The sequence below is a fragment of the Salmo trutta genome, chromosome 19, assembly GCF_901001165.1.
Source record: "Salmo trutta chromosome 19, fSalTru1.1, whole genome shotgun sequence".
NCBI classification, from domain to species: Eukaryota; Metazoa; Chordata; class Actinopteri; order Salmoniformes; family Salmonidae; genus Salmo; species Salmo trutta.
In genome coordinates, this window is record NC_042975.1 from 20410847 (window position 1) to 20436789 (window position 25943).

Here is a 25943-nt window from a genome sequence, read left to right on the forward strand (position 1 = left end):
CAGAAACTATGCAGACAGTTCGAAAAGAACATGTTCAAATTGAAGGCTAATTGTTTAATTGAGATTTACATTGTTTAGGCTTGATTTCAATGTATAGTATTTTTGTAACCTATTTTTAAAGTATATTTCTAAATCATATTTGTATAATTTTGGGGTGGCAGGTAGCCTAGTGGTGTGAGCATTGGGCCAGTAATCGAAGGTTGCTAGATCGAATCCCCGAGCTGACAAGGTAAAATGCTGTTCTGCCCCTGAACAAGGCAGTTAACCCACTGTTCCTAGGCTGTCATTGTAAATAAGAATTCGTTCTTAACCTTTAACTAGGCAAGTCGGTTTAAGTAAGAATAATCAGTCAGACAGCACACCTAATTCTGAATGAACTCCTATGATCAAGGATACAACATGTGCTGACCAAATAATTGCAGATAATTTTATTTATTAGCTGCTGTATGAAGAGGTTTTCACAGGGAAACCTTTGCACATCCCCTTTAACCCAAACTGTACATTATAGCAAAATACTTTAGCCATTGATTTGCAATCCTGAATGTGTTTTTTGTTGTGATAAACGATTTGGTAATGGTAGTGCTTGAAGTATCCCCAGCTAACGTTCCATAGACATCACGTATTCATTCTGATGTGATATAACATTGGCTAGCTACATCGAATAACCAAAATATTCAAGGGACTAGACATGCAACATTCCAGTGCTCACCTCGTTTCTATCAATGTTTCTACCGTCCAAACACTAGGGGAGGGAAAATGTATCACACTCGCACGATTGGTCTGTTGTGAAAGATTGAAGGATCACTCACCACTGTAAGTGTGCTCGAGCTCCTTTGTGTTACGTTGTAGTTTTTCACTCGGGTTTGCGATTTTCCATTTGAGGGTTTTGTCTGGGACAACATGGCCGCCGCAGCAGGTCGCTACTACAACGAGGGTGGCAGAGCAACGAAAAGACAGAAAACCGAAGACGGGATGACGACGGTAAGCATTGACTCGCGACTTCGTTGGGAAGGAAAGGTGCATGCATCAGTAAAACAAGAATAGCCAGCGTTTTGGAACTTCAAGTGTGCAAAATATGAGTGCTGAACATGAGCGAACCTAAGCTAGGCGGAACTAGTTAGCTATGGTAACGTTACTGTAATTAGCTAGCAGAACTAGCCTCAAAACCGGCGTTTTTGCTTGTTCAACTAAGCTTGTATACAAAATCATAAACTATATTAAATGTTAACATTGTTAACTTGTTTGTTTTTGTTGTCAAATGTGCGGCTAATGAAGCTAGCTATGTTTCTAGTTAGCTAACGGTGGCGTTGTGTGGTGAAGATTTAAGTTTAGGGTTGTCATCAGGCTCACCATCAATAAAACCAAGCGAAGATACTTAGTGATCATTTTCATTAATTTAGTACACTTGTTTCCGAGTATTTTCCAACACCGCAATGCATTTGGGCAGAACCTTGTGATGATATCACTTGTTTGTATGGGGTAACGTAAGCTATTTTGGGCCTACGTGGAATGTACAAGCGTTAGCCAGCTAACAATCTTCTGGCAGGCAGCCATTCCACTCACTTATGCACGGGCTTGTCTTTTCAAGAAGATCAGGCTTTATACAAAGCCGCCCACTACTCTATATATTCTGTTTATGTGTTGTTCATATCAACCCATCATTGTTTAGGATTTTTTTGGTACCCTGGGGTGGTGCCTGTCATTAATGGCGGGTTGGTTTTGATTGGTAACACCCTGGGGATGTGTATATTATCGTGGTATGGTCATCTGTAGTTTTTTGTTTTTTATTTAACTTTTTTGTCTTGTTTGTAAGGAGGGCTATGATGACCCCCATAAAACACTCCCTTCCCCGGTGGTCCACATCAGGGGCCTTGTTGATGGCATCATGGAAGCAGATCTAGTGGAAGCCCTGCAGGAGTTCGGGACCATCAGGTGACTGTCCAACACACTCGAACAAGCCTTTTCTTGGACTGGATAGATTTTAGATTTAGCACCATTGATGTATTTTGTTCCTGTAGCTCATTATCCTAATTGCAGTGCATAGAAACTAAATTATTCAATCTTCCATTATCTTCATAGTTATGTGGTCATGATGCCCAAGAAGCGCCAGGCCCTGGTGGAGTACGAGGACTTGAATGGATCCTGCAATGCTGTGACTTACGCAGCTGAGAACCAGGTCTACATCGCTGGGCACCCCTCCTTCATCAACTACTCCACCAGCCAGAAGATCTCCCGGCCCGGAGACCCAGACGACTCACGCAGCGTCAATAACGTGCTTCTGCTCACCATCATGAACCCTATCTACCCCATAACCTCGGTAACACATCCACCGTTATACAAGGCCGCTGTTTCATTGCTATGACAAGGCACCATTGTTTGGCTCACTGCAACACATTGTTTTACACATTGTTAAAGGTCCAATTCAGCAATTTTTCTGTCTCAATATCAAATCATTTCTGGGTAAGAATGAAGTACCTTACTGTGATTGTTTTCAATAAAAACGGCCAAAAATAATTTAAAATAGCATCATAGCAAAGAGCAACTTCTCAAGCAAGAATTTTGCAAGGACTGTCAGAGTGGTCTGAGTGAGGAGGTCGAAAACTAGATGTTATTGGCAGAGGGATTTGGAGTCTTTCTCATTAGTCTATTAACTAATTTACCACCTGGTGATGTCACCAGGCAGGCCCCAACTCCATCCCACTAAAACAGGCTGACATTTTTGCCGGTCTTTTCAAACAGCTCTTACACTACAATGGCATTATCATTTTCACAATTTCACAGAATTATTCCAACCTCAGTGTGGAAATACATTGTAGAATAATAGTGAAGACATCAAAACGGTCAAATAACACATGGAATCATGTAGTAACCAAATAAGTGTTAAACAAATCAAAATAGATTTTATATTCTTCAAAGTAGCTTGCCTTTGACAGCTTTGCACACTCTTGTCATTCTCTCAACCAGCTTCACCTGGAATGCTTTTCCAACAGTCTTGAAGGAGTTCCCACATATGCTGAGCATTTGTAGGCTGCTTTTCTTTCACTCTGCGGTCCAACTCATCCCAAACCATCTCAATTGGGTATAGGTCAGGTGTATCACTCCGTCACTCTCCTTCTTGGTCAAATAGCCCTTACACAGCCTGGAGGTGTGTTGGGTCATTGTCCTGTTGAAAACAAATGATAATCCCAGTAAGTGTAAACCAGATGGGATGGGATGGTGTATCGCTGTAGAATGCTGTGGTACCCATGCTGGTTCAGTGTGCCTTCAATTCTAAATAAATCACAGACCGTGTCACCAGCAAAGCACCATCACACCACCTCCATGCTTCACGTTGGGAACCACACATGCGGAGATCATCGGTTCACCTACTCACCGTCTCACAAAGACACAGCGGTTGGAACCAAGAATCTCAAGTTTGGACTCATCAGACCAAAGGACAGTTTTCCACTGGTCGAATGTCCATTGCTCGTGTTTCTTGGCCCAAGCAAATCTCTTCTTATTTTGGTGTCCTTTTAGTAGTGCTTTCTTTGCAGCAATTCAACCATGAAGTCCTGATTCATACAGTCTCCTCTGGGGCGGCAGGCAGCCTAGTGGTTAGAGCGTTGGACTTGTAACTGAAAGGTTTCAAGATCGAATCCCCGAGCTGACAAGTTAAAAATCTGTCGTTCTGCCTCTGAACAAGGCACTGTTCCGATGCCATCATTGAAAATAAGAATTTGTTCTTAACTGAAAATAAGAATTTGTTCTTAACTTGCCTAGTTAAATAAAGGTTTTTAAAAAAAAAAATTGATATTGAGATGTCTGTTACTTGAATTTATTTGGGCTGCAATCTGAGGCTGGTAACTCTAATGAACTTATCCTCTGCAGCAGAGTTAACTCTGGGTCTTCCTTTTCTGTGGCGGTCCTCATGAGAGCCAGTTTCATCATAGTGCTTGATGGTTTTTGCGACTCTTAAAATGTTCCGCATTGACTGACCTTCATGTCTTAAAGTAATGATGGACTGTCGTTTGTCTTTGTTTATTTGAGCTGTTCTTGCCATAATATGGACTTGGTCTTTTACCAAATAGGGCTACCTTCTGTATACCACCCCTACCTTGTCAAAACACAACTGATTGATTGTCTCAAATGCATTAAGGAAAGAAATTCCCCAAATGTTAATTGAAATCCATTCCAGGTGACTACCTCATGAAGCTGGTTTAGAGAATGCCAAGAGTATACAAAGCTATCGTCAAGGCAAATGGTGGCTACTTTGAAGAATCTCAAATATATTTTGATTTGTTTAACACTTTTTTGCTTACTTCATGATTCCATATGTTATTTTAATAGTTTATGTCCTCACTATTGTTCTACAATGTAGAAAATAGTAAAAATAAAGAAAAATCCTTGAATGAGTAGGTGTGTCCAAACTTTTGACTGGTACTGTATATAAAACGCAGGAAAATCAAGTTTGACTGCACTGGGCCTTCAATCAAACTATTCTGTTTTTCTGCTCTGCAGGATGTGCTGTATACCGTCTGTAACAACTGTGGGCCTGTGCAAAGGATCGTCATCTTCAGGAAGAATGGAGTTCAGGCCATGGTGGAATATCCTTTGCTCAAAATCTCATTGTTCAAAAATGTGGGATCTCATCACCATCAGTTTCACATTCCCTGCAGTCCATGCCACACAATCTTAATTCACTCCACACTTGAAGCTTCTGTCAGCACCCCTGACAAGTCGTCTGCAGGTGGCAGCTAGTAAATATTTGTTTATTTGTTCTTGATATAGGTCTAATTGTGTAACAAGTGCTCGTTGTTTTCGTGAGCAGAGCTTTGAATGACAAGGTGAACATGGAATGTGTAAAGTAGGCGAATGCTTTTATTATCCATAGTTTCCTTCACTTCCCATACATTTGACTCTGTGCAAAGTGCCCAGAGGGCGAAAGCCTCTCTAAATGGGGCAGACATCTACTCTGGCTGCTGCACACTGAAGATTGAATACGCCAAGGTGAGTGGTTACATGCTTATCCCCATTTGTCCATCCAAACACCGGGCTCATTTCACTGAAGGAACACCGTGATGGGCAAAATAATGAAATGTTTGAATGTCTGTCTTCACAGCCAACCCGCCTCAATGTGTTCAAGAACGACCAGGACACCTGGGACTACACAAACCCCAACCTGAGTGGCCAAGGTAAAACACACACGGCCCCTCAAGCCGTCCCCCTACCCTTCCTCTCCTCCTTCTGCTCTAATGACACTGTGGGATGGGTAGGGTCCCAGGCCTCCGGCTGTAGTGCCTTTGAACGCCCTGCTCCACGGTAACTTTGGCCTCAACCACAGCAAGCAGCGGAAGCTGTTCAGAGGCACTACGTCTGTGACGCATCACCCTGTGTCCTCATGCTCTCTCAACACCACAGACGCGCAGTAAGGGCACGAGGAGTGACCTTGAGGGGCAGCCATTTTGCAGCACATGCTCTTGCATGTTGAATCGTCTGCATTGCAGACCACTGCATGCATTCATGGGTAAACTGATTAATTCCCCGTTATGCCACAGTGAAGCACCTGGGGTCTCATCACACAGGTTCACATTCCCTGCAGTGCATGTTACACCTCACAACCTCACATCAAGCTCCTGTCAGCACCCAAGCACTGTGTTGCACCCTAGGCGGCTCACTTGGAATGCCCATGCATCCGTTAATCTTAAACATATTGGAGATTTTGTTTGCAAAATACAGTTCTGGGTATTTCTTTCTTTTGATTAGTCAATCACAGTTAAGGTCAGGTTTTGGCATTCAAATCTGTTCCTTGGGGCTTAAGTGTGTGTAGGTTTCTATTCTAGCCAGGGGGAGTTAGACAACCACTGACCCTGTAGTTGTCATGGACCAGGTTTCCCTGCCATGGGGGGGTTAAGTGAAAGGTATAATCCACCCCAGAAATTAAACTCTTGTCAATTTGGTGAAAGCCTATGTTCTATCGGGGTAAAATTAAAATGCTCCGTCTGTGAAATCAGGAAAATCATGTTGAAATATGTCATAGCTACATGGTTCTCGTCACTGGAGATAACGCACGATCACATTTCATAAAAAAAAACATTACCTGCACTTCAGATCATCAAATCAGCCAGTCGGTGGTATTTGTATTTATTATGGATCCCTTCCTGGGGTCCAGGAAGAGTATGGGCATACATCCATCCGTTTATATCGTCTCATGACAAAGTATATATTTCTTTTAGATGTGCTCAATCTAAACAGTGTACCAAGTTATTCAGCTCAGTTTCCCCTTCAAGTACCATCTTGCAATGCACCCTGTGTCTGGGAAACATAGCATCTCGCTCTGGGCAGAGAGGAACTGCAAGCTGAACCCGGTGAGAGACTCCTAAATTGATAGTAGTTTTGGCAATGTTACAGCTAGCTAGTTACTTCACATGAAATTGACTTTGTTATTGTGAGTAGCTACGTTTGCTAGTTAGCCAGCCAGTCAGCCCAGAGAGTTTTGTAGTCAGATTTCCACAACAATTTTCACATTGCTAGCGACCTTATGACAAAATTAAACATTTCTTCAAAGATTTTTTCACATCAAATAAAACTTTGTCACCTGCGCCGAATACAACATGTGTAGTAGACCTTACGTGAAATGCTTACTTACAAGCCCTTAACCAACAGTGCAGTTCAAGAAAGAGTTACATTCATTTGGTAAATATTTTCTTAAGTAAAATGTTTTATATAAAGTAACACAAATTAACAATAGAGGCTATATACAGGGGGTACCGTTACCGTGTCAATGTGCGGGTGTACAGGTTAGTCGAGGTAATTTGTACATGTAGGTAGGGGTGAGGTGACCATGCAGTGTAAAATAAAATAAAAAATGGGGTGTCAATTTAAATAATCCGGTGGCCATTTGATTAATTGTTCAGCAGTCTTATGGCTTGGGGGTAGAAGCTGTTAAAACCTCTTACAGCTCCGATCCCGTTAGCGGGATCAACAGCCAGTGAAAAATCAGAGTGCCATATTCAAAACCAAATCTAATAATTTCTATTTCTCAAACATAGGACTATTTTACACCATTTTATAGATACACTTCTCCTGAATCGAACCACGTTGTCCGATTTCAAAAAGGCTTTACAGCGAAAGCAAAACATTAGATTATGTTAGGAGAGTACATCGACAAAAATAACCACACAGCCATTTTCCAAGAAACTAGCATGCATCACAAATACCCAAAACACAGCTAAATGCAGCACTAACCTTTGACGATCTTCATCAGATGACACTCCTAGGACATCATGTTACACAATACATGCATTTTTTGTTCGATAAAGTTCATATTTATATATAAGAACAGCATTTTACATCAGCGCGTGACATTCAGAAAATATTTTCCCTCAAATACTGCCGGTGAATCAGCGCCACAATTTACAAAAATACTTGTCATAAACATTGATACCAAAATAAACTGTCATTCAAAGAATTATAGATGAACATCTCCTTTATGCAAACGCTATGAAAGATTTCAAAAAAGCTTCACGAGGAAAGCACTCTGCAATAATCTGAGTACTGAGCTCAGAAAAATAAAATAGGCAATACAGATAGCCGCCATCTTGGAGTCATCTAAAATCATACATTGCATTAGAAATATTCCCTTACCTTTGATGATCTTCATCAGAAGGCACTTCCAGGTATCCCAGGTCCACAACAAATGTTGTTTTGTTCGATAAAGTCCATAATTTATGTCCAAATAACTTCTTCTTGTTCGCGCGTTCAGTGTCCAAATGTAGGAAGCGCGCGGACAATGTCACGACGTTCAAACATGTCGAACGTTGTAAAACATCAATATTTAGGGCCTTTAGAACGTGAAGATTCAGTAATATTTCAACCGGACGGTTCCTGTGTCTTGAAAAACGTTTTGGAACGGAGGAGCTGAAAACCCAAAAAGTCAGAAGGATCGTGAGGCCCCGCTTTCACGGACTGTATTCATACTGAAAATCAAGATCAAGCGAGCTTTTGCCCTTCTGCTCCACGGGCGCCAAGAAGTGATGTCATTCCCTGCCTCACCAAGTTCCCAGCCTTCTCATTCGGTCTCTGTTCATCGTAGACAACTCAAACAACTTTGTAAAGACTGTTGACATCTAGTGGAAACCGTAGGAATTATTACTTCGTCACTGTGTATTCAATAGGAAACGACTTGAAGAGAGCCCATGCATCCAGATTTCCACTTCCTGGTAGGATTTCTCTCAGGTTTTTGCTTGCCATATGAGTTCTGTTATACTCACAGACACCATTCAAACGGTTTTAGAAACGTCAGAGTGTTTTCTATCCAAATCTACTAATAATATGCATATCCTAGCTTCTGAGTTTGAGTAGGAGGCAGTTTAATATGGGCACATTTTTTCCGAAATTGTCAATACTGCCCCCTATCCTTAAGTATCTGTAAGAGGTTGGAGCCTTTTGGTCTTAGACTTTGCCGTGCGGTAAATGAGAAAACGGTCTATGACTTGGGTCTTTAACCATTTCTGGGGCTTTCCTCTGTCACCGCCTAGTATATAGGTCCTGGATATATTAGTGTTAATACTGTTAATCATAAGACTTAGTGGTTTGGGGTGGATTATCCCTTAATTTTATTTCATTAGGAACATTGCAGAGACATTTGTTCAATGGTATTTCTGGAACTTTCAAGAAGTCCAGTTTACGACCTGTCAGTCAGTCGTTTACTCCATTTGTGGATGGATGTTTTGAAACCAAGTAGGGTTTCTTGTGGCATTCTGTCTCCATTTGGAGATGCTGTGCTGCCATGAGTGCGAAAATAAAATCATAGAATTCCAGTGATGTATGATGCTTGGTAGATACATTGCTCTTTTAGTTCAACTTCTTAAAGTGCAGAATATTTGGCATCTAATGGGACACGGTGCAACAGCAGTATGTGATTTTCCTTGCTTTTAGCCATATGCCCTGGTCCCTTTTATGCAAAAGGTAACACAATTTTAGTTGGAGTGGTAGTCCATTTAATCACCCTGGTGAGTTTTGTTTTTGGTAGTTCAGATACTCATATGAGCCACGATGAATTTGTCTTAGTAGTTTCATGTCCACCATGGCCAAATCTTCATTTCAGACACTTAACACTGAGGTAACAGGTGAAAGGAACGGCTGTCCCATGTGTTTAGACGGTCCCTGTTAATGTGCAGGTGTTAAGGTGCGGCTGGCTGCCCCGTGAGAAAGAGGTGCTCCTCATTGTGTCCTCACTGTGCACACTCATACAGACTCATGGTACTCCAAACCAACCAGCTCCTCAGTAAACATCGGACACAATGGGGGCAGCAGACACTGGAATTCACACAACCTCAACTCTCAATACTTCCTACTCCCAATTTCCACCACCACTCTCCACTTCTGCAAGGAAAAAACATTTTACTCTTTATCCCACTGTTGGTTTGAGGAAAGTAGCCGTCCTGTTTTGATCACGATAAGGGCCTGAGACACTCCAAGAGTCAATTGTGAGCAGACACCCAGCATTAATCACCACCACAGACTGATCTAATAGATTTATAGCCATCCATCCTCTTACAAGTACAGCATATCTCATCTCCAGAATGCTGAAGTTCTCACCTTTTGACAAAACACATTGTGTGATGGGGGCGGGAGTCTGGTGTGTGGCCGATAAGGCCACTCCTCCCAGCCCTCGGGATCTGACTGTCAGACACAACCACTTCAGTGAGCAACAGAGGAGTTTTCTAAACACACTCTAAACAGCCTAAGAAGGGAACAGATGACACTACATACTGAGACAATATACAGAGAGAGACCACTCTTTTCTCAAACTACCACTATGCCATCCCATCTCTTGACTTGGGTGTGTGGGCTTCCTTTTGCTATCACTCTCCCGTCTTGTGCTGAACAACACAACACACCACCGAGCTGAATATTCACGGCAACGACACACCAAGCTGAATCGCCATGACAACACACCACCACGCAGACAATGCCATTCCAGATGATTTTACTGCCAAGCACTAGATGCCTTTCACTTCGCCATGGGGGGGACCACCTCTATTGTACAAAAAAACAAACAAGCAGCACATCTGTGCCCACTTACATGAGAAGACGCACCCCACAAACTCAAAAGGGGACCACGAAGACACAAGCATCAAACACCCGCCAAGCATACAAGCACAGAGGCAGACTGATAGAAACTTCAGCATTTTCCCAAAGCTCTCTCTGCATTGATGGACTCAGGTGCTGTTTTTTCCCCTTTACCTTCCCCTCCCATTTCCCCTCTTTTCCGTGCTGTTCTTGTTGATTCTACTGCGTTGTTTTTTTTTTCTTTCTGAACTGGCCCGTAAGTGATACCTCTAACACCTCCCGTGTGATGCAGGTTTGGCTCTGTGTGTCTGACGACAAGACACGCCTCAAACGGTGCAAATGTCCTCCGGCTTTGCGCTCAAAGCACGGTAAGCTGGAAATTTGCCTCAAATGGCAACCCATTAAAACAAAGCGACGGCAACTTGAAGCCAAGCATGGAAGATTGGTGGATGCTCTTTCTCTGGTGGTGGGGAAAGGTGGAAACTGAGTTGAAGCTGGAGTCACAGGTTTGGCGGGTAGGATCCTTGCTGAAGAGTGCCCCCCTACCTGCCCTCTGCATCCTGTGTTCTCCGTGTTTGGTGCTGTAAGTACATGTAAAGAGACATGACTGACCTGGTAATAGAGAATGATTGTAATGTAAATTGTTTGTTGTGATTGACTTTGTCAACCCCATATGTGAATCGTTGACTTTTATCAAACTCATGCATCAAATTCCAGGTCTGGAATCTCCTCAGATTTCTGCTAGTGCTCTTTAAGATAGAAATATGTAATCTCACAGCAACATGGAAATATCTAGTTTTCCACATTGAGGCAGACCACGGTTAGATGTATAAGCTGACGTAGTTTGTAAAATCACAGTAAGCAGGACATTTTAGGAAATGTCTTTGTTTGTTGTTGGGTAGTCCATGATACTATCCAGGTGAAAGCTATGATCCCTTATTGAGGTCACCTATTAAATCCACTTTAATCAGTGTAGATGAAGGGGAGGAGACTGGTTAGAGGGATTTTTTATGCCTTGAGTCATGGATTGTGTATGTGCCATTCAGAGGGTGAATGGGCAAAACAAAATATTGGGGTATGTTGGGCTCCTGAATCGCGCAGTGGTCTAAGGCACTGCATCTCAGTGCAAGAGGCGACACTAAAGTACCTGGTTCGAATCCAGGCTGAATCACATTCGGCCATGATTGGGAGTTCCATAGGGCAGCGCACAATTGGCCCAGCATCATCCGGGTTTGGCCGGGATAGGCCGTCATTGTAAATAAGAATTTGTTCTTAACTGACTTGCCTAGTTAAATAAAGGTAAATTCCACCACCTAAAGGACATCCATCCAACTTGACACAACTGTGGTAGTCAACATGGTCCAGCGTCCCTGTGGAATGCTTGACACCTTGTAGAGTCCATACTGATGAACTGAGGCTGTTCAACTCAATATTAGGAAGGTGTTCCTAATATTTTGTAAAGTCAGTATATTCATTCACACAAAATAGGTCCAGCATTCCAGGCAATGGCAATATGAAATTCCAGGCCTGGTTTTTGTTTTTCTGTCAACTGTATTTTAGACTTTCTGGCCCATGGGTGGGGTACCATGCATTTGTTGTCAGACTAGGAAACTCAACTCATGCTAGAATCAATCAGTTGTTTTGATGCCTACATTTAATAGCTCAATAAAGAGTAAAATAATTCTGAATTAAAAATGTATCTTAATTCATGTAGCCCGTTAGTGTTTCAATTTGTTTTTGCCACAGGGTTGTGCTCTAGTCGGCTTTCTTAGAACATCCTGCACAATATAATATTTATGTATTGAGCCTTTCTTTTGGTAGAAGAATATTTGTTTAGAGTTTGTACATCATTTGTTTTGGTTTTGACTATGTGTATGTACCTGTACAGATGCTGACGCTGAAGGCAATTGGAACAATTCACAAGGTGTGTGAGTTCGAATGGGAGAGGTTAAGAGTATTAGTGTGTAAGAGTATCCATTTGCTGTGCTAATGTTAAATCCTCCTACAAATCTCCAGTATGTTACATTTTATAGTTATGGTAACAAATACATATGATTTTCTTAACACGCTCAATATCTCTACCCAGCTTCTTGTGCATGTTAATCACAGCACTGCCCCATAGTTTGTAGATGTGCCCCTTTTGACACGCTGATAGACTGTCTTATCAGGAGTCAGGGGCTCACTTTATTGCTGTTTCTTGCCCTCAGATCCCAATGCCAACCCCAACAAGCGTGTGAGACAGCCAGCTCTACTAGGAGACCATCCTCCAGAGTATGGTAGGCAGAGACGTTCATTGTACTATGAGCGTCACAGGTCAACTCTGTTGGGATGTCTAGAATGACTCCAGTAGCAGTTTGAGTCGGTTTGCCCAATCACCTCTGTCTATCCATTTCTTTCACAAGGCGGCCCAACCGGTGGTTATCATGGCTACCATGATGAAAGCGGCTACGGACCTCCTCCACACTACGAGGGTGGTCGCCGCATGGGGCCTCTGATGGGAGGGCGTGGCCGCGGACGTGGTGGCAGTTACGGGGGACCTGGGTATGGACATGGCCCACCTCCCCCTGGTGACTACAGCGCCCACGCTGACTCCCCCGTTGTCATGGTGTACGGCCTGGAGCCCGCAAAGATCAACGCCGACAGGGTCTTCAATGTCTTCTGTCTCTACGGCAATGTGGAGCGGGTGAGTTCAGACGGGAACGATGCATTACTGAGGCGGAGGTTATAGACTCTTCAGGGTTATGTTCTTGCTGAGGGTATAGACTGGTGAAAACAAGGTTCTATGGTCATGTTGGAGGTGGGTAGTAGCAGTGGTGGAAAAAGTACTCAATTGTCGTACTTGAGTAAAAGTAAAATACCTTCATAGAAAATGACTTCAGTAGTATTCTACTGGGTGACTTTCACTTACGGACAGACAGGCACACTCAATTACAAATGCTGTATTTGTGTTTAGTGAGTCTGCCAGATCAGAGGCAGTAGGGATGACAACGCATAATATTGATAGGTGCATGAATTGGACCATATTGCTGCCCTGCCTGAGCATTCGAAATGTAATTTTGGGTGTGAGGGAAAATGTACTGGAGAAAATCAAATTTTCTTTAGGAATGTAGTGGAGTAAAAGTTGTCAAATATAAATAGTAAAGTACAAATACCCCAAAAACGACTTAAGTTGTACTTTTAAAGTATTCTTACACCACTGGATAGTAGGATAGGGTTTTTGAGCCCTGTCCCCCTCCGTCTTCAGGTGAAGTTCATGAAGAGTAAGCCGGGGGCAGCCATGGTGGAGATGGGCGACTGCTACGCTGTGGACCGCGCCATCAGCCACCTTAACAACAACTTCCTGTTTGAACAGAAGCTCAACGTCTGGTCAGTGCTGCTTTCAAACTCTGCATACACATTGATGTCCATAGAAACTGACTATAAACACATTGATGCAACATGTTGTCCATCCTCCGTCCACAGTGTGTCCAAGCAGCAGGCCATCATGCCTGGTCAGTCCTACGAGCTGGAGGATGGCTCCAGCAGCTTCAAGGACTTCCATGGCTCCCGCAACAACCGCTTCACCTCCCCGGAGCAGGCGGCCAAGAACCGCATTCAGCATCCAAGCAACGTCCTGCACTTCTTCAACGGGCAGCCCGACATCTCCGTGGAGGTCTTCAACGGGGTAAGACAACTGGAGAGGATTGGGGGCTGGAAGCTTTGGATTGGGCTGTTGGTTCTCTTAGAGGGTTGAACTTGACAAGTTCGGCTTACTTAGTTTGTGTGTGGGTGGAAAATGCATTTCTCATGAACAAACCCTTTATCTATCCTTTCAGGTCTGTGAGGAACTTGGTGTGAAGAACCCATCTAACATCAAACTCTTCACTGGAAAGAGTGAGTAATATGAACTTTATTTGCATGAATTATGTTGCATCTGGTCTTTTAAATTGGAGTGAGTTCCCATTGGTTTGATGTTGCAGTGTCAATAAATTGGAATGTGTATCTCTCGCCTCGGGTGGCGCGACAGGTGAGCGGAGCTCATCCGGGCTGCTGGAGTGGGAATCTATAAACGACGCCATGGAGGCTCTGGCCATGATGAACCACTACCAGATGAAGAACCCCAGTAAGTACTCAGACTGCGATAACAACACCACAGCTAATGATACCAACGGTGAGCAAACACACAGTAACTAGTCTGTCATTCAGGAGTGACTTTCCCAAAAACATCATCTTTAGTACTAAGATCAGTCCGGGATTCATCCGACGGCACTGCACCACCCTACCGACAATGAACCTTTTTAAAAGGCAATTTACCAAACGTTCACAGAGATCGCATTCATGGTAAACGCTGCGGATGTTGGCTCATGCCTAAATGAAGGAACAATGATCTTAATGCTAAAAATTATTTGTTTTTGGGAATTCACCCCAGACTAGTTAATGAGAATGTATTATTCCGGCCCGACAACATCTCTCCACAGTTGGTTAACCTTCCCCCCCCTTTCTTCCAGGTGGTCCGTACCCCTACACACTGAAGCTGTGTTTCTCAACCGCACAGCATGCCAACTAGGACAAACCCTGACCCACCCTGTTACCCCCCCCCCCCCCCACTTAACTCTTAGCTCTGTGTCCATGCATAGTGTATATTGCAGTCACGTCTTCACTCCAAGTCCCCTCTATGACCCAATGAATCGTAAACAAAATGTATGAGATTGACCAGCGTTTTCCTTTAACTTAAGTGATAATATTGAGGGCAAGATTTTTTACCAGAGTGTGTATGGTTTGATTTTTATTTTAAAACATTTGAATTTGTTCAGTACATTAGACCTCAGAACAAAGAACCTTTTCCTATTCTGAAACAAATTAAAATTCCATGTTAACACTGCCTCTTTTTTTAATAAAGTGAATGGTGAACTATAGTGATATTTTTTCTTCTTTCAATTAGTAGATGTTAGGCTTAAGCCCTGCCTTGAATCCCTGGATCTGTGAAATCCATCCCCTATACTAGGTGCCAGTGAGACATCGGATTCTGAAACACAGATGCCACCCTCTTCAGTACATAGCATCAGATATAAAACCATGAACAATGTCAGAAGAAATACAGTTCACTCTTATAGTCACATCTGAACAGAACAATTTGATTGCTGTAAGCGGTTGATTACTAATCCCATTCACAAGGAGCATGCACTGTATCACTAACTTTGAGGTATGACTGTTTGCAGTCAACAACTAATCACTGAATATACAGGTAATTCTCAAAGGTAAGGTTTTGGGGTAGTTTACCGTGCACTGTTTGGCTCCTTTGCTTGGTGGCATGGTAGGCTGCCTTTAACAGATTCTTCAAGCCTGGACCGCAGCAGTTATACACAATGAAGCAGGCGAGGATTCCTACGATGGTGGCCAGAGTCATCTGGAGGAAGAAAGACAGGTCAACCAAATGTAATACTTGACAACAGTGCAGAAAGAGTTATATTTCTGCATCCTAAATTGCTCCCTATTACCTATTTAGTGCACTACCTCTGACCAGAAAAAGTTGTGCACTATATAGGGAATAGGGTACCATTTTGGGATGCACACAGGGAACACACCAGCATGTAGAAAAGGCCTCTGCTGGGGTCCAATGGGAATCCATGCACGTGGAGTATAAACCGCAACGCATAGTCACAGTACGTACTCAAATCTATACCCCTAAAGAAGAACAAAAGGCACTGTCCAGTTAATATGCAATCAGACCTTTTGTGTGCACACATTGACAAAAATTACACCCTATATACAGATGTAATGCAGAAAGTTTGAGCCGTACTTGTTTGAGACTTCGACGACAAAATAATAGTCTGGTGCTTCCAGGCTCTGAGCCGCCATGTTGCCACAGGGAGATTTCCCCTGACACATCCACCTGCACATCAACAAGTAGCCCAGTCAGTGATCAGTATGTAGCCTGGTCCCAGATCTGATTGTGCTGTATAGCCAACTCACATTTTACTGCACCTCTCCAGTGTATGTGACTATATACAGTGCATTCGGAAAGTATTCAGACCCCTTGACTTTTTCCACTTTTTGTTAACGTTACTGCTGTATTCTAAAATTGATACATATATTTTTTCCTCAAATCTACACACAATACCCCATAATGACAAAGCAAACATTGCTAATTTATTAAAAACAAAATAAATACCCTATTTTAAGTATTCAGACAATTTGTTATGAGACTCAATTGAGCTCCGGTACATCCTTTTCCCATTGATCATCCTTGAGATGTTTCTACAACTTGGGAGTCCACCTGTGGTAAATTCAATTGATTGGACATGATTTGGAAAGGCACACGTCTATATAAGGTCTCACAGTTGACAGTGCATGTCAGAGCAAAAACCAAACCATGAGGTCGAAGGAATTGTCCGTAGAGCAACGAGACAGGATTGTGTCGAGGCACAGATCTGGGGAAGGTTACCAAAACATTTCTGCTGCATTAAAGGTCCCCAAGAACACAGTGGCCTCCATTATTCTTAAATGGAAGAAGTTTGGAACCAACAAGCTGCACAAGAACGCACTACTGTAATGGTCCAGGTTACAAAGTGGCTGAGTGACTCGTGTTTGCATCTCAATGTGAAAAAAACTGTTTGCATGTTCTTCACAAAGAGGGCAACAGATGCTACTGAGCTAGATGTCTATGTGCCAGGGGAGAAGCTCCAGGTGGTATCTGATTTTAAGTACCTTGGAATCATACTTGATTCCAACCTCTTTTAAAAAGCATGTGAAAAAGGTAATTCAAATAACCAAATTCAACCTAGCTAATTTTCCGATTTATACGAAATTGTTTGACCACAGAGGTAGCAAGACTGTACTTCAAATCGATGATACTCCCCCACTTAACATACTGCTTGACTAGTTGGACCCAAGCTTGCTATACAACATTAAAACCTATTCAGTCTGTCTACAAACAGGCTCTCAAAGTGCTTGATAGGAAGCCCAATAGCCACCATCACTGTTACATCCTCAGAAAGCATGAGCTCCTGAGTTGGGAAAATCTGGTGCAATACACCGACGCATGTCTTGTATTCAAGATCCTAAATGGCCTAGCTCCCCCTCCACTCAGTACTTTTGTTAAACAGAAAATCCAAAAATATGGCAGCAGATCCACAAGGTCTGCCATGAGAGGTGACTGTATAGTTCCCTTAAGGAAAAGCACCTTTAGTAAATCCGCTTTCTCTGTGAGAGCGTCCCATGTCTGGAATACACTGCCATCAGACACACATAACTGCACCACATATCACACTTTCACAAAATGCATGAAGACATGGCTAAAGGTCAATCAGATTTGTGAACATAATCCCTAGCTGTGTATTGCCGCTTTCCATGTTGTCTGTTGTCTGTAGCTTGTGAGGTGTGGAAACACTTTGTTTCTATGGATTTTTGTCTTGTTGCTTTTTGTTCTATGTTGCTCTGTCTGTATGCTATATCTTGCTTGTCCTATGTTGCTCTGTCTGTATGCTACATCTTGCTTGTCCTATGTTACTCTGCGTGTGCTCACTGTTCTATGATTGTTTATATTGTAATTGTTTTTAATAACCTGCCCAGGGACTGCGGTTGAAAATTAGCCGGCTGGCTAAAACCGGCACTTTTACTGAAACGTTGATTAATGTGCACTGTCCCTGTAAAAATAAAATAAACTCAAACTCAAAAAAAATTAACTCAAACAAGGCGGGCCAAACTAAGCAGTTGTGAGAGAAGGGTCTTGGTCAGGGAGGAGACCAAGAACCCAATGGTCACTCTGACAGAGCTACAGAGATCCTCTGTGGAGATGGGAGAACCTTCCAGAAGGACAACCTTCTCTGCAGCACTCCACCAATCAGGCCTTTATTGTAGAGTGGCCAGACGGAAGCCACTCCTCAGTAAAAGGCACATGACAGCCCACTTGGAGTTTGCCAAAAGGCAGCTAAAGACTCAGACCATGAGAAACAAGATTCTCTGGTCTGATGAAGCCAAGATTGAAATATTTGGCCTGAATGTCAAGCGTCACGTCTGGAGGAAACCTGGTACCATCCCTACGGTGAAGCATGGTGGTGGCAGCATCATGCTGTGGGGATGTTTTTCAGCGGCAGGGACTGGGAGACTAGTCAGGATCGAGGGAAAGTAGAGCTCGATTCTTGATGAAAACCTGCTCCAGGGCACTCAGGACCTCAGACTGGAGTGAAGGTTCACCTTCCAACAGGACAACGACCCTAAGCACACAGCCAAGACAATGTAGGAGTGGCTTCGGGACAAGTCTCTGAATGTCCTTGAGTGCCCCAGCCAGAGCCCGGACTTGAACCTGGTCGAACATCTCTGGAGAGACCTGAAAATAGTTGTGCAGCAATGCTCCCCATCCAACCTGACAGAGCTTGAGAGGATCTGCAATGAAGAATGGGAGAAACTCCCCAAAAAGAGATGTGCCAAGCTTGTAGCATCATACGCAAGAAGACTTGAGTCTGTAATCGCTGCCAAAGGTGCTTCAACAAAGTACCCAGCAAAGGGTCTGAATACTTCTGTAAATGTAATGTACGTTTTTAAAAAAATAATAATTTGCAAACACTTCTAAAAACCTGTTTTTACTTTGTCACTATGAGGTATTGTGTGTAGATTGAGAAAAATAAACAATTTAATCAATTTTAGAATAAGGCTGTAACGTAACAATGTGGGAAAAATCAAGGGGTCTGAATACTTTCCGAATGCACTGTGTGTATATGTGTGTGTTTTTATATATATATATATATATACACACACACACATATATATACATACACACACACACATACGTGTGTATTTACACACACATATAATATGTGTATATATATGTATGTATACACACATGTAAATGTATACACACATGTATATGTGTGTGTGTATATATATGTATATACATATATATATATACATACACACACACGAGTGTGTGTGTATATATATATATATATATATATATATATGTATGTGTGTATATATTTTATTAAAAAGTATTTAATAAGATTATTTCATTCATTCAGATCTAGGATGTGTTATTTTAGTGTTCCCTTTATTTTTTTGAGCAGTATATATATATATATATATATATACACACACACACACACTGCTCAAAAAAATAAAGGGAACACTTAAACAACATAATGTAACTCCAAGTCAATCACACTTCTGTGAAATCAAACTGTCCATTTAGGAAGCAACACTGATTGACAATAAATTTCACATGCTGTTGTGCAAATGGAATAGACAACAGGTGGAAATTATAGGCAATTAGCAAGACACCCCCAATAAAGGAGTGGTTCTGCAGGTGGGGACCACAGACCACTTCTCAGTTCCTATGCTTCCTGGCTGATGTTTTGGTCAATTTTGAATGCTGGCGGTGCTTTCACTCTAGTGGTAGAATGAGACGGAGTCTACAACCCACACAAGTGGCTCAGGTAGTGCAGCTCATCCAGGATGGCACATCAATGCGAGCTGTGGCAAGAAGTTTTGCTGTGTCTGTCAGCGTAGTGTCCAGAGCATGGAGGCGCTACCAGGAGACAGGCCAGTACATCAGGAGACGTGGAGGAGGTCGTAGGAGGGCAACAACCCAGCAGCAGGACCGCTACCTCCGCCTTTGTGCAAGGAGGAGCAGGAGAAGCACTGACAGAGCCCTGCAAAATGACCTCCAGCAGGCCACAAATGTGCATGTGTCTGCTCAAACGGTCAGAAACAGACTCCATGAGGGTGGTATGAGGACCCGACGTCCACAGGTGGGGGTTGTGCTTACAGCCCAACACCGTGCAGGACGTTTGACATTTGCCAGAGAACACCAAGATTGGCAAATTCGCCACTGGCGCCCTGTGCTCTTCACAGATGAAAGCAGGTTCACACTGAGCACGTGACAGACGTGACAGAGTCTGGAGACGCCGTGGAGAACGTTCTACTGCCTGCAACATCCTCCAGCATGACCGGTTTGGCGGTGAGTCAGTCATGGTGTGGGGTGGCATTTCTTTGGGGGGCCGCACAGCCCTCCATGTGCTCGCCAGAGGTAGCCTGACTGCCATTAGGTACCGAGATGAGATCCTCAGACCCCTTGTGAGACCATATGCTGGTGCGGTTGGCCCTGGGTTCCTCCTAATGCAAGACAATGCTAGACCTCATGTGGCTGGAGTGTGTCAGCAGTTCCTGCAAGAGGAAGGCATTGATGCTATGGACTGGCCCGCCCGTTCCCCAGACCTGAATCCAATTGAGCACATCTGGGACATCATGTCTCGCTCCATCCACCAACACCACGTTGCACCCCAGACTGTTCAGGAGTTGGCGGATGCTTTAGTCCAGGTCTGGGAGGAGGTCCCTCAGGAGACCATCCGCCACCTCATCAGGAGTATGCCCAGGCGTTGTAGGGAGGTCATACAGGCACGTGGAGCCCACACACACTACTGAGCCTCATTTTGACTTGTTTTAAGGACATTACATCAAAGTTGGATCAGCCTGTAGTGTGGTTTTCCACTTTAATTTTGAGTGTGACTCCAAATCCAGACTTCCATGGGTTGATAAATTGGATTTCCATTGATTCTTTTTGTGTGATTTTGTTGTCAGCACATTCAACTATGTAAAGAAAAAAGTATTTAATAAGATTATTTATTTCATTCAGATCTAGGATGTGTTGTTTAAGTGTTCCCTTTCTTTTTTTGAGCAGTATATATATATATATATATTACACACACACACACAGTTGAAGTAGGAAGTTTACATACACTTAGGTCGTTTTTCAACCACTCCACAAATTTCTTTTGAACAAACTATAGTTTTGGCAAGTCGGTTAGGACATCTACTTTGTGCATGACACAAGTAATTTTTCCAACAATTGTTTACAGACAGATTATTTCACTTATAATTCACTGTATCACAATTCCAGTGGGTCAGAAGTTAAATTATATCATGGCTTTAGAAGCTTCTGATAGGCTACTGACATAATTTGAGTCAATTGGAGGGGTACCTGTGGATGTATTTCAAGGCCTACCTTCAAACTTAGTGTGTATTTGCTTGACATAATGGGAAAATCAAAAGAAATCAGCCAAGACCTCAGAAAAATAATTGTAGACCTCCACAAGTCTGGTTCATCCTTGGGAGCAATTTCCAAACGCCTGAACGTATCACGTTCATCTGTACAAACAATAGTACGCAAGTATAAACACCATGGGACCATGCAGCCGTCATATTGCTCAGGAAGGAGAAGCGTTCTGTCTCCTAGAGATGAACGTACTTTGGTGCGAAATGAGCAAATCAATCCCAGAACCACAGCAAAGGACCTTGTGAAGATGCTGGAGGAAACAGGTACAAAAGTATCTATATCCACAGTAAAACGAGTCCTATGTCGACATAACCTGAAAGGCAGCTCAGCAAGGAAGAAGCCACTGCTCCAAAAACACCATAAAAAAGCCAGACTACGGTTTGCAACTGCGCATGGAGACAAAGATCGTACTTTTTGGAGAAATGTCCTCTGGTCAGATGAAACAAAAATAGAACTGTTTGGCCATAATGACCATCGTTATGTTTGGAAGGAAAAGGGGGAGTCTTGCAAGCTGAAGAACACCATCCCAACCGTGAAGCACAGGGGTGGCAGCATCATGTTGTGGGGGTGGTTTGCTGCAGGAGGGACTGGTGCACTTCACAAAATAGATGGCTTCATGAGGAAGGACAATTATATGGATATATTGAAGCAACATCTCAAGACATCAGTCAGGAAGTTAAAGCTTGGTCGCAAATGGATCTTCCAAATGGACAATGACCCCAAGCCTACTTCCAAAGTTGTGGCAAAATGGCTAAAGGACAACAAAGTCAAGGTATTGGAGTGGCCATCACAAAGCCCTGACCTCAATCCTATAGAAAATTTGTGGTCAGAACTGAAAAAGCGTGTGCGAGCAAGAAGGCCTACAAACCTGACTCAGTTACACCAGCTCTGTCAGGAGGAATGGGCCAAAATTCACCCAACTTGTTGTGGGCAGCTTGTGGAAAGCTACCCGAAACGATTGACCCAAGTTAAACAATTTAAAGGCAATGCTACCAAATACTAATTGAGTGTATGTAAACTTCTGATCCACTGGGAATGCGATGAAAGAAATATAAGCTGAAATAATGCGTGTGTATATATATATATATGTGTGTGTGTGTGTGTGTGTGTGTGTGTGTGTGTGTGTATGTATGTATGTGAGTGTTACCGAATCTTGTTTGTATTGCCATGCATGACCACGAATCCTTCCTTAGTGATATTAACACTGCTGTCCATGTCTTCAAACATCCAGACCAGTGTCCTCTGGGAGCTGCGGGACAGAGAGAAACCAGGGTGAATCACACAAATATGCATCTCTATTGATACCGTATTTTAAACCAACCTGGTCCTAATATATTAAAATGTGTTTTCCTGTGTAGCTCCAGTGTAATTCCATTACCTGTAGTTGAGGCTGTTATACATAAGCACCTCCTCTGGAGTGTAGAGGCGGATGTGATCTTTCGAGTAAGCTCCTCCGCCAACCACCTTGAAGGTATAGCTGTAGTGTAACAATTAGAGACAGTATGATATCAAGCCATGGGCTTCAACAACAGCAATTCATGTATAGAAACCACAAATATGTTTCATTTTTTGTCTTGAGTACAAAAAGGCAGCACAAGAGGGGACGAGATTGATATGAAGGGGGAGGGGGTTTACCTCCCGAGGAATCTCTCGGACTCTCCAGAGACCATGTCCTGGATCAAGAAGAAGGGATAGAACACTGCAGACAGAGACACAATGGAGGACATGTAAATGTGGTAGGTAGTTGACGGCAGGTAGCCTAGTAGTTAGAGCGTTGGGCCAGTAACCGAAAGGTTGCTGGATCGAATCCCTGAGCTGACAAGGTAAAAACCTGTCATTCTGCCCAAGCAAGGCAGTTCACCCACTGTTCCCCGGGCGCTGAAGACGTGGATGTCGATTATTGCAGCCCCCTGCACCTCTGATTCAGAGGGGTTGGGTTAAATGCAGAAGACACATCCATTTGTACAACTGACTAGGTATCCCCCTTTCCCTATTTAGAGGGGGCTTACATTATACATTTTCACTGCCGTGCTCCCCGCCGCACTAATGTACAAGATGTATGTGTGCAATTTAGATTTAGGGTCAAAACTTATGTCTTCGCAAACGTTGACTATTTCAAAACAGGTTAAGTTCAGGGTCATAGTCTCACAGTCTTCATAGTAAAAGCAAGGCATGATGGGGTTGGGTTTGGGGCAGTTGAAGTAGCGCTTGTTGTTGTTGGCACACTGCTCCAGGGTGGTTGTGATGTCAAACGCCAGGCGCTTCCCGGGAGGGCAGCCAATGTAGATGGGCACCCTGTGCAGCCCCTAAGTGGTGGTGCAAAACAAAACGGGATATCAGTTACAGGTGGCAGAGACATGTATGCCTGGTCACACTATAGGGCTGAGCTGAGCTGTATTGGGCTAGCCTGGTAACACATCCACCATAGTTGCTGGAACTGTGATGGAAAGGATGACATGAAAGGAAAATATTCGAACCATGTGAATTAGGCATTAGATGGTATTGAATGGCCTATAGCACCAGTGTTTTCAATGCATTGGGATGTCTTGAAGTTAACCCTACTAAATGAGTCTAACAAAATAGGACAGCATAGATGGAGTACAGACAACATGATACTGACTCTAAGGGCTATCCCCTGGTCTTTCTGCTGGTAGCACTTCATCTCCGAGCTGCTCACCTGCATTCACACATCAGTTCGAGAGAGAGAGAGACACCTGGTGGATAGAAGACTCAACAACACTACTCATAAAACATCTCCAAACATTCAGAGTTGTAGCATATTCCCTGTTAAATATATGAGCCATATTGTTCCAGGACCTCGCCGTTCGCATCTCACCCTTAACAGGAGGTTGAAAGCCAAGAGCCCCTCACCCGCCAGCACTTGACCGGGAAACAGCCCCCTGTCTTTCACAGTCACCTGGGAACGCAGAAGAATGTCATTTTGTTCCGTAATGGTAACACTATACACGGTTTGTCCTGTTTGCTCAGTTGGTAGAGCATGGCGCTTGCAACGCTAGGGTTGTGGGCCATGGGTTCGATTGCCACTGGGGCAACCAATATGAAAATGTATGCATGCTCTGGATAAAAGTGTCTGCTAAATGGCAAATATTATATTACACTGAGCTGTGAGCACACTGCCACTGATCAACTGAAAATATGTGAAAATGAAGCTGTGTGAGAAGTAGGTTGTAAAAGTCAAGTGGTGGACATACTGAGGTATCTCAGGCTTGGTTTCTGTATGTGTTACCTTATATAACACGGCCCCTCTGTTGAAGAGCTCGTTCCTGGTCACAGACACGTGGATGTAGCGGTTGTTGGATACCTCAGCTGAGAGCCAGATGTAGTTGATGTCACTGAGCTCTTTAAGGTACGACAATCATTAGAGACACACAACAAATGACGTAAAACAACATCACAGGAACGCCAACAGAACGCTCTTAAACAGTTCGTTAGTATGTTGAAATGATATTCACTGGTGTATAACTTGAGTACAAACAGCATTCACTTTCTTTTAAATATAGCCTAATGAACATGAGCCCATTCTCTGCTCCCACCTCGGGGTTTCTCCTCCACAGAGAGGTGTTTGGCTGAGCCGCAGGCGATGTAGATGGAGAAGGAGAAGGAGGAGACCCGGTCCAGGTACACCATGTCTGGGAAGGTGATCTCCGAACTCATGTAGGCCCGGGAGTAGCCCCCAATCTCCACGTTGAAGCCTGTGGACGACACGCCGTTGCTAGCCATGTAGAAGTAGTAGTCCTGGGGAGCCAAGAGGACATGATAGGACTTAGATTGGTATTAAGGGGTAAAAGGAAACTTTCATGTGGAGTGACAGACGGTGTATATATTTGTGTGTGTATCCATCTGTGCGTGTGTGTTTTCTGTGCAGGGTCAAACTCTTAGAAGAAGAATCTGACCGCATATATAACTTTGTCCTTCCACCAGCGCCAGGTTGGGTTGTGGACGGGGTCGCCAATGTCCTGGAAAGAAGTAAAGTCAATCAAGTCAGTATCGTTAAATCCTTCACAAAAGCAATGCCTCCTCTGGCAATCACAACAGCACTGAGGTGAGTGATTTCACCAGCCTGATGGGAGGCGGTAACTTTACACTGGAGCTAGAGGAAGGAGAATGAAGGAGTAGGACACAATCCCAAATCGGCCCCTCGATTCTACGCTCTATGCACTTGTGGAGATCTAAGGTAGATAATGGTCAAATGTTTTTTAACCCTTATTTTACCAGGTAAATTGACCGAGATGACATTCTCATTTGTAGGACCTGGGGAAATCCTCTCAGATTTCCACAAGTGCATAGGGGTCGACTTGGGATTGGGCGTGGTACGGAGCAGACAGACGGCTGATGTAGGCCTACCATGATGTAGTCTGAGTGCAGTTGGAGCAGGTGGTACAGCAGGCCCTGGTAGGTGGCCAGGGAGGCAGTGGTCTGGAGGCCCAAGGAGGTGGGCACCAGGGGGGGCCGGGTCAGGTATTGCTGGATGCGGTTGTAGGGCTCTGGGTGGGGCAGGTCTGCCATGTGCTCCCAGAAGAAGGGGCAGGTGAGAGGAAAAGAGAAGGCACTGAACGACCTGGGGGGGAGAGGGGAAAGGACGGGAGAAAGGAAAATGCTAATATGTATTCAGCTAAAAATGTACATTGAAGTATAGTCAGTAGAAAACCCAGATAAAGGCACAGTACTCCAAGTGGTGGACTTTGCGGGGGGTGGTCGAGAAGTGGCTATAGGAAAGTATCTCTGGCACAGGCAGCTCCCTCTTCACCACAGAACCCTTTCCCTTAGAGTCTACTGTGTAAACCACCTAACGAGAGGAAAGAGAGATGAGAGAGAGGGTTTACCGTCAACCTCCCACAGG

General features: G+C 43.6%; 2 protein-coding genes across 12 annotated transcripts in view; one reads left to right on the forward strand and one right to left on the reverse strand.

Moving 5' to 3' along the window:
- Window positions 1-748: 748 nt before the first annotated feature.
- Window positions 749-14946, forward strand: LOC115154149 (heterogeneous nuclear ribonucleoprotein L). 6 transcript variants are annotated; one of them, XM_029700089.1, is made up of 14 exons: window positions 749-981; window positions 1814-1932; window positions 2080-2317; window positions 4498-4583; window positions 4890-4986; window positions 5099-5171; window positions 11942-11977; window positions 12261-12329; window positions 12456-12736; window positions 13298-13419; window positions 13516-13717; window positions 13869-13926; window positions 14060-14203; window positions 14541-14946. In XM_029700089.1, the coding sequence occupies exons 1-14, from the start codon at window positions 901-903 to the stop codon at window positions 14597-14599; spliced, it is 1665 nt and encodes a 554-aa protein (XP_029555949.1). In that variant the 5' UTR covers window positions 749-900; the 3' UTR covers window positions 14600-14946. The 6 variants fall into 6 exon arrangements, with proteins under 6 accessions (XP_029555949.1, XP_029555950.1, XP_029555953.1 ...); XM_029700088.1 differs by having other exon boundaries at window positions 751-981; window positions 14048-14203; XM_029700092.1 differs by having other exon boundaries at window positions 751-981; window positions 14060-14155.
- LOC115154148 (cation channel sperm-associated protein subunit gamma) overlaps window positions 14909-25943 on the reverse strand; it is a 30904-nt gene continuing 19869 nt past the window's right edge. For 4 of the 6 annotated variants that reach the window (XM_029700081.1, XM_029700082.1, XM_029700087.1 and 1 more), the window contains 15 exons: window positions 25771-25889; window positions 25448-25661; window positions 24997-25059; window positions 24637-24838; window positions 24330-24442; window positions 23919-23999; window positions 23703-23759; window positions 23232-23388; window positions 22718-22781; window positions 22461-22559; window positions 22230-22331; window positions 15833-15925; window positions 15618-15717; window positions 15313-15439; window positions 14909-15058 (listed from right to left, as the gene is read on the reverse strand). In XM_029700081.1, the coding sequence (XP_029555941.1) occupies window positions 14967-15058; window positions 15313-15439; window positions 15618-15717; window positions 15833-15925; window positions 22230-22331; window positions 22461-22559; window positions 22718-22781; window positions 23232-23388; window positions 23703-23759; window positions 23919-23999; window positions 24330-24442; window positions 24637-24838; window positions 24997-25059; window positions 25448-25661; window positions 25771-25889 (1683 nt within the window). In that variant the 3' untranslated portion in view covers window positions 14909-14966. Of the gene's footprint in view, window positions 15059-15312; window positions 15440-15617; window positions 15718-15832; window positions 15926-22229; window positions 22332-22460; window positions 22560-22717; window positions 22782-23231; window positions 23389-23702; window positions 23760-23918; window positions 24000-24329; window positions 24443-24636; window positions 24839-24996; window positions 25060-25447; window positions 25662-25770; window positions 25890-25943 lie in introns of those variants that run through there. The other 2 variants (XM_029700084.1, XM_029700085.1) reach the window with 2 other exon arrangements.